At 36.2% G+C, this 8,763-nt stretch overlaps 1 protein-coding gene across 4 annotated transcripts in view; it reads left to right on the forward strand.

Annotated features, from left to right (window-relative positions):
• The window catches only part of LOC124542956 (F-actin-monooxygenase Mical), a 31,021-nt gene extending 22,614 nt beyond the window's left edge, over positions 1-8,407 (forward strand). For 2 of the 4 annotated variants that reach the window (XM_047120912.1, XM_047120913.1), the window contains 6 exons: positions 988-3,177; positions 3,567-3,596; positions 4,817-4,949; positions 5,552-5,764; positions 6,326-6,410; positions 6,777-8,407. In XM_047120912.1, coding sequence (XP_046976868.1) covers positions 988-3,177; positions 3,567-3,596; positions 4,817-4,949; positions 5,552-5,764; positions 6,326-6,410; positions 6,777-6,813 — 2,688 coding nt within the window. In that variant the 3' untranslated portion in view covers positions 6,814-8,407. The remainder of the gene's footprint in view (positions 1-987; positions 3,178-3,566; positions 3,597-4,816; positions 4,950-5,551; positions 5,765-6,325; positions 6,411-6,776) is intronic. The other 2 variants (XM_047120914.1, XM_047120915.1) reach the window with 2 other exon arrangements.
• The last annotated feature ends 356 nt before the right edge of the window (positions 8,408-8,763 follow it).

The raw sequence follows: 8,763 nt of genomic DNA on the forward strand, positions 1-8,763 counted from the left end.
TATTATGAATTAAAGTGTACGGAGAGATTAAGCGTTTACTTAAGGCGATCTTTAATAAATCGAATAGAATCTTAAGACATTCGTTACTATATATTTTATGTTTCAACGGCTAAACTCCTTTCCTGCCTATCTGAGCGCGGCAGCTATAGTGTATAAACTCACATTTACATTAAGCCACACAACGCATGCGCAGTCAATACATAACACAGTTAACATAAGGCGGCAGCGAGAGGTAAGAGTGTAATCGCCCACACTAACTTCCGTCTTACATAATAATTTTGTTGCTATTTTAATGTACTCAAACGCATTATTACTTCTACGGTCTAAACTGTAAGTAAAAATTATCAAAGTAAGTTAAGTAATTTTTTTCTTTAGATCACATTAAAAGTATGTTTAATAATTGGATAAATATTGATTATCCAAAATATTTATAGATCATTTAAATATAAATTTTAAATTGAATAAAAATATTTATATAAATAAAAAATCATATAAATATTAAGTGATTTCTTCACTTTGTTACTTTATATTAAAGCTCTTATGCCTACGAGTCAGTTAAAACAAAACTTAACTCTTCATGTTTTATATTATAAATATCATAAAAATAATATTCATTTTTGATGTTGTGTGTGTATTGTACTAACTCAAACCTAAGAAAACTTAGGTTATTTTACTGTGTAAATGAAAAAAATCAAATTAGATACATTTGTACATTATATTTAATTAAATACAGGCGGTAAGTTAGTGTGGATTTTCGTATGAGCGCACCTTTCTTTTCTATGCACTACTTATCTTATTGTATAAAATCTAAAATTTTGTTAATTGCCTTGTATTCAAGACTATTTAAAATTATAATTTAAATCTATTGGTAAAACCCAACGATAAAAAACTTTAAATTAATAATAAATGAATGAATAAGAGATAAAAGAATAAAATTAATAAGAATAGTTGGTTAAGTTAAGATTTATAAACGAAATGCTGATACAGGTGGAGTCCGAAGAGGAAAGCGAAAGTAGTGATGAAGAGGTATCATCTGCGACGGAGGTATCAACGGACAGCGAGTTCGCTCGGGAAGAATGCGCGCCGATGTGCGTGACGTCACCGCCGGCCATCTTAGTGACGGAGGCGACGCCCCCCGCACCCGTCGCGCCCCCGAACCCACCGGAGTACCCGCTTAGCAGGACTCGCTCAGCTGGCGGCCTGGCCACCAAACGAGCTCTTGAGTTAAAAAGAAAATATCTTCTAGGCGAACCCTCCCCGCCCACTGTCAGAAAATCAGACTCCACCTCACAATTAGATACTAAATTGGAAGCATTTAGATCGACTATAACAGAATTTCAAAAGTTATTACATCCTGCACCAGCTCCACCCCAAAAACCTATTGTTACGTTTCAGTTAAATTCAGAAGAGAAAAAAGTGCAGCCTATGCCTGACATCATTAAAAACTTATGCACTGATGCCCCTGTAGACTTATTAACGAAGGGTGATTCACCGTTATGTAAGGACGACTGGAGAGAACCGATAAAAGAGGAAAGAAAAGAGCCAGATATTGAATCAGATTCTCTCTCTGATGATGATTCATCACATACCGAAACTATACCTAACCAATCTGTTCCCAGGGTTGAGGTCCACGACGAAGGTGGAGAACTAATACAATTAGATAGTTTAATGATCATCAATAGTATTGATGATGACAATGATGACAAAGCTTCCGGAATAGCTACGGTAACGGGACCTACTATTGTTGCAGTCGATTCAGAATCATCAGAATCATGCAGGGATGCGACAACACTGGCTTTAACTGAAACAGAGCTATCGGATTGGGCTGCTGAAAGTGCTGTCTTAGACGATTGTGGTTTTGATGAGAAGGAAGACAGAAAAAGAAGTAAAAATCCTAGAAGTCTCAGTGGACCTAAGTTAGTGCATGAAACTAAAAATATTTCTGCGATACAGTCACATGTCTGTGGAAGGACTAGTCCAACGGAACCAATCGTCTTTTCAAATGCCCTAGAACATTTTGAGTTTGCCGATGAAGGAGATCAGGATCCATCTATCGAGACACCCGCAACTCCTCGCAATGAAGGCTACATGGAATTAATTGATGATGAATACGATCCTTATTTCCCCACTAACGATCGATCAATGAATTTCATAGAAAGAAGCTTTTCGGAAACAACTATTAAACCAAATGATACAAATAATGAATATAAAGAGAAAGAAATCGAAAATGACTTCTCGGAAGTAATCAAATATATCGATGATCAAGACTCTAAAACTGATAGTTTGTCTAAAGAGGAAATAGTGATAGCGCCGAATGTTGAGCCACAGGCTAATGATTCTTTTGAAAAATCAAATAGTAGTAGCGATAGAAAGGATGATTCTTTATTCCGCGTAACAGAAGAAAGTACAGATAATCAAGACACAAATAAAAGTGACGGTCTAATTATAACTGGCAGCTTGTCTGATATTTCGCCACCTTTGGAAGAAGATGACAATGAAAGTAAACATGATAGTAATAAATTAGATATTGAGATATCTCTCGAAGACATTTCGCCTCCTCTAGCAACTGAAAAATCTAAATCTCAAAGTAGCATCGCTTATACATCAAATAAGCCCATTACATTTGCTAGTCCTTGTAGTATAAGAATTTATGCACCGGCCATCTGTAGATCCGCTAGTGAAACTTTCAGCAGACCGAATGTACTGGGAACTAATTCACCAGCACGGACTGTCGATTGGTCCTGTCACGTAAGTTCAGACTCCATGTCTGCTACGAGTCCGACGCCCTTACGAGACACCATCGACAAGGTGCAAGAGATTAAGAAAGAAAGAGAGGAACAGACTGAAGTGGTACGACGACTCGTGTTGGAGAGGTTGGGTAACGGTCAGCGAGCGAATAGGAAGTCAACGCGTAAGACTAAGGCTTCGCCGTTGAGCAGCGTACCGCCGCCGGTGCCGCCACCACCGATTCTGACCGCGCCTCCCTCACCCCCCGCGCCTCCCTCACCCCCCGTTCCCGTTCTGCCGCCGCCGCCCCTGCGACCCGCACCCCCGCTAATGACTCTACCCGTCACATCCTCGTTTTCTGATCCCGACTTAGCGCACGAGCGGAGGAGAAAAGGTATCATAAGGAGCATTTCCAATTACTTGAACAGGCGGCTGGGACCTCGCCAAAAGGTAACTATAAAATATAATTTGTTAATATACGACGACTCATTTTGTAACCAATACATGCATAAAGGATTACCATTATTAAAGGAACATTGCACAAATAATAATAAAAAAAGCATCTCATGAAGCACGCATTGCATCTTTACATACAATGTGTTTGTCATACTTTGCTAATCAACAGATCTGAAATTATAGTAGGATAATTTAAGCAAGTTTATGACACGAATATTTGAGGTTGTGAATATTGTAAATAATGGTGGTTGTGTAAAGTTTAGTTTGGGCGGGTGTCCAAGTTTTGGCGTAACAGATTGTAAGCACTAAATGTATCAACACTTGTTAAAAACGAAAAGGAAGTACGGACACCCAGAGTAGACTAACCCTAGTTAAATTTTCAGTGTGTCTCGGAGCCGGACCTGACGACGCACGTAAGCAAAGCATATCAAATACAGTATCGTGAACTCGTGAGTCGCATGCTGTGTCCATCTCTCTCGCACACATCATCCGCTAACTGTACGTTGTCTTGTCTCGCTCAGTCACACCGTTACGTGTTGCTTGTGTTAGAACCTTATCATTCTCCTTTCGACATTGGATCATGGATCGACTACTTTTCATATTATCGATAAAGTTCATCGCTCTCTATAAAATATTCTAATTCTAAATCTTCTTATTGGAAGCTTCAAGAATGTGTCTGAACAGGATTTGTTACAATAGGACGTAATACATTTACCTCCAGTACTGTATTTATGGACCTTCGACACCGAGTCTCGCGACGCTTGGGATCGACCAATCTCTCATTGAATATATTAATTAGTCTTATTGATGTATATCTTGATCCAATGTTATAGTCGTTGTTTTCCGTTGTCTCTGCTTTCTATCGTTTAGAATGTTCGAACGATACTCTTTATAATTTTTATTAGCTTTTTTTTTTAATTTTATTCAGCATCTTATCTGTGAAACAGAATCTGCGTATTATTATTATTTTTTTTTTAATAAAAATTGCATGTGAGATTGGCTTTATTTTATGCATTAAGTTTTGCTGCTTCTTGTTCTTATCAGTTACTGCGTTATTCTTTTTATTATTTTAAGTTGATGGTAAGTGTTATGTTTAAGTTATAAACAGGAATTGTAGTTGTTTGGAGTCGTAAAGGAATAGTTATTTTTAATAAGATTGTAAATTATTTTGCATGTGCCATAAAATACGGTTTACATATAAGATATATTTTATAAATAACAACAAAACTGACCTATCTACATATATATGAATAAGGTTATTTGTCACTTGAATAATGAATTTAACAATAAAAAAAACCACTTTTTGAATTCGTTTAATGAAAATCTTACGATATACAAATAAGTAAAAAAAAAATATTTTCGATTCTCTGTTTATCACAATGTATATCACATTCACTGGCATCTTATTTTCATTGAGTTTATATGCCGCGTATACGCCGTTGAGAATACGCTCGGCATATCGGTGGTGTTGAATGTGTTACATATTTCTATTGCTTAAGTTTTATTTTACAAACAAAACAGAACCAATATGTAACCACTAAAGTAAATTTAAAATATCGTTTGCTACCGACACCCTTTGCATGATATCAATGTCGGTACGCTCAGCTCAGTAATATAATGATATTTACTCTAGGATTCGCAACGACATCGTATTCGCGAAGCTCATAAGTCAACAGGCGCGCTTCAAGAGGCGCCTCCCGTGCCTCCTCCACCCGCCAGCTACACGCCACCCGACGTCTCGCTTCCTCCACAACCACGCCTACCAAGTTAGTAATATATCTATTTACTATATGCATTATATATAATTATACTATACGATTACATAGATTTAAAGCCAATTTACCGCACATGTAATCAATATGTAACATGCTTGTATCATTCTAGTGATGACAGTGGCTGCATTGCCTACATATATAGATGTCATCTAACATGATATAACTGACTAAAAAATGATATGTATCTCATACATAATTCCTATATGTATAATTCAATCTATGATCGTATTATATACTCTATGTATTTAATTCTTTTTTTGCCTGTGGCTTGCCGCTCGATCATATTTTTGTAAATGGTTCATCCATAATTTACCAAGCTTTTATCAATATGCATGTTAAGCCCATGATTAGACAAATCAAACAAGTAGTTGTTATAGTTTATAAAATCCTCAAAGCAACCATTGGCAGGTACCATCGCGGTCAGATGCATGTACCACTTTGTTTTGAATTTTATGGAATGAAACCGACGTAACGGGCTTTTCATTAAACGTGTGTAACTTGAATCAGTGACCGATATCATAAACCATTTGCTAATAACATAATCTCATCAACGCTGCTATAACGTTAACAAATCATACCGCGTCAACAAAAAGGAGCGGCGCGCGGGGGAAGTGTGTGTGTGGACGGGTGCGGGGGCGGCGGGGGCGTCGGGGGGGACGAGGACGAGCGTGACGCGATGCAGCTATGGTTCGAGGCTCGCTGGGCGCGGCTGGTGGCGCAGAGACGCGCGCGCGAGGAGTCACGTGACGACCCCGCTTCGCGCTGTGTGGCCCGCCTACAGCGGCGACTCGCGCGACCCCTTTCCGGTAACACGAGAACGATACAAATACACGAAGAACACTTAATTACCCCTCACCACTATATAGCGACTGGAATTCGTCACACCTTTACCCGTTGGTGGCCCAATGAGGGAAAATGTAGGTTAAGCTCTTTCAATAATATCATCAGCAACAGCGCTTCAACGAGCTCTAAGATCAATCTACCAGCATTTCCAAGGTGGCAGGCGACTGGTCTGTAAATGACTGCAAATAATAAATATCTTGGAGTGTATTTACAGCACGCTGAGCTTATCTCCAACTAAATGAGGTAAAATCACGAGAATAATGACGAGTTGACACATTCGACTGCCGCTAGTTCCGCACAATATGTCGCTACAGTTATTCATGCACACAATTTCAACAACGCGAGCCTACCTCAACAGCCATTTTGTATGCTGCCATTTAATATTCATACATGTTCATAGCATGATAGTAACTATTCATTTTTTTATTTTCGCTTTGTTTTCAATTATCTTTTTTATAAATATTAATAAATAAAGATGTATTCACCTTTATTTGCTATAAAGTTTTTGTTTGTTTTACCCAAAGCGGAACAGCAAGCGGCGACAGTAGCCGAGCTAGTGCAAGTATCGGCCCAACGTCAGGCGCATCAAGCGTTAATGGCGGCGGATAGGTAATCCATTGATTATATGTATAAAATTATACATTGAAACATTGAACAACAATATATATTGAATCGTACTTCGCATGGATCTAGTTAAATTAGCCATTTAATTAACAGCCTAGCCTTTTAACTAAGCGACGCCTTCAAAAAATGGCCCGTATGACACTGTTCAATGAAAAGTGTAATTTGATCTATACTTTCTTCTTGTTCTATACTCTATTTAAAATGCTTAGTTTGGATAATTATGTTCTAACCTAACTAATATGTTTTTTATGTTTTAAGGAGATTCTAAAATGAAATGGCTAGGCTGTTAATTAAAAGGCTAATTTAATTGGTATACAAAATATAATGTGTTTGTTTTTTTTTTGTTTACAGAAGACGTACTGGTGCTAGCAACGGGGTTGGCGATTAAATTTTCTTTTTCTTATTTTATGTGACAATTAACAATCTATTATCGTTACGCTTCATAATCAATGTATTACTATAAGGTTGAAAAGTGTATTCTATCACATCACATTTTGTTGGTATTATATTAATTATAACAATTATTTTATGTTATCACAGAAGCATATTTCAAGTAATACAATTTATACAAATTATTTGATAGGCGAAACATCTGAAACTTCAGTTCAAGTAAAAATAAATATATTGTTAGTCAAACTAACAGACGTCGAAACAAATTACGGGATTTTAAATAAAGTCGTTTCGTTATTTTGTTCATGTATTGTTTTCTTAGACAGCTGGATTATATTAAGGACGGCGTTAATTAAAAAACAAACAAAAAACTAAATATTGCCTTAAAGCTGATGATTCAGCGTAAAATTCTAATGAACGTGTCTTCTCAAAACAGCTCTCATATTAGATGTTAACATGTTGTATAGATTATATTTTTGTACGGGACAATTTTCCAAATTTATTTTTCACCACGTTGATAATATGTCAGACGTCGAAATACGCAGTGTTTTAAGCGTGACAAGTCGGAAAAATATAATGGTTTTTTTTTTTAATAGAGATAGTGTGGTATTTACGAAGGCTGTGAAGGAAAAGGACGTTAATACCAGTTCCTAGGCGTTATGGAATGTTGAAAATAAAATTAAAAATATAAACAAAAATTTGTATTTCACTTTTACCGTTTTGCCGAGGAGCGGTCGTTAATGATTTTATATCTTGAAAATAGAACGATATCGCTTTCTTAAATCATACCTTTTTATAACAATAATCTATAAAGATTTTCTAAGAAATTATTTATTAATGGAATGCTAAACTTATATACAATACGCCAGCTCTCTAGCAGATACTACTATAAGTTACGTCGTATAAATTATTCATTAGAATAAATGCTTTAATTACATGTGGATATAAAATTTTATAAAACAAATTTAAATCAAAGTTTTAAATAACATCGATTGCGTAACCGGTAACAATAGCTGCTAAACTTGCTAAAAATATGTAATATAAATCGAAAAAACCCACAAGATTAAAAAAATGGCTATAATTTTTATGTTAACTGTCTTCGTGTATTAGCTTTACTTGTATTTTAACAAGTTTATATGTATTTAGAGGATTGACTCCTCGATAGAGCTTTAGGGGACATTTCGTACGTGTGATGACGCAAGTCAGTAACTGAGGAATCGTCCCGCTATTAGATGTAAACGGTGTGCTAGATATGCCAAATGATTATATCAAATTATATTGAATAGTTAATATAGTTCTATTAAATAAATCAAACACATATTATATAGTACATTTTTCATCTTTCATCTAGGAAGTAATTCGCCAAGAGCATTATTCCGATAGAAATAAACATCGAGTGTCCAGTCTCATGCATTTGAGATATATACGAAGGTTTGTCAACGTATCGCAATACACGTAGTGCCGCGTGTAATTGATAGTATTACACAACTTAGATGTAGCATCGACAAAATTCGTAAAACCGATCACATCCGAATTAAGTACGCTATACCAAATTATCAATATTTATTTCTTATGTGAATATGATCTTTACACAATTGTAATAACTTGTAAGTTGTAATATCATATGAGCTAATAATATTCGTCAATTTGACACGTCGATTATAACATGCACTTGCTTTCTCGGGTTGAACTGGCACGAGAATCTATAGCCATGAATAGCGTCGAATGGCGCGATAGGGAGCTATTTCTATTGTATCAATCGGTAGTAATCGGTTTTATCGCATTTGCCGTAGCAACATCTAAGTTGTGTTACGCTGACCGTACAATTCTTTACGTTTAACGCGAATGCTCTTGATGTGTTGGTTTCTTAATTCACAAATGTTTGTATGAACTAATCATTCAGGTTCTGTTCTGCTTTATGACTGAAAATAAAAAAAAAGATTACTCG

This window comes from Vanessa cardui, chromosome Z (assembly GCF_905220365.1).
Source record: "Vanessa cardui chromosome Z, ilVanCard2.1, whole genome shotgun sequence".
Lineage (NCBI taxonomy): Eukaryota > Metazoa > Arthropoda > Insecta > Lepidoptera > Nymphalidae > Vanessa > Vanessa cardui.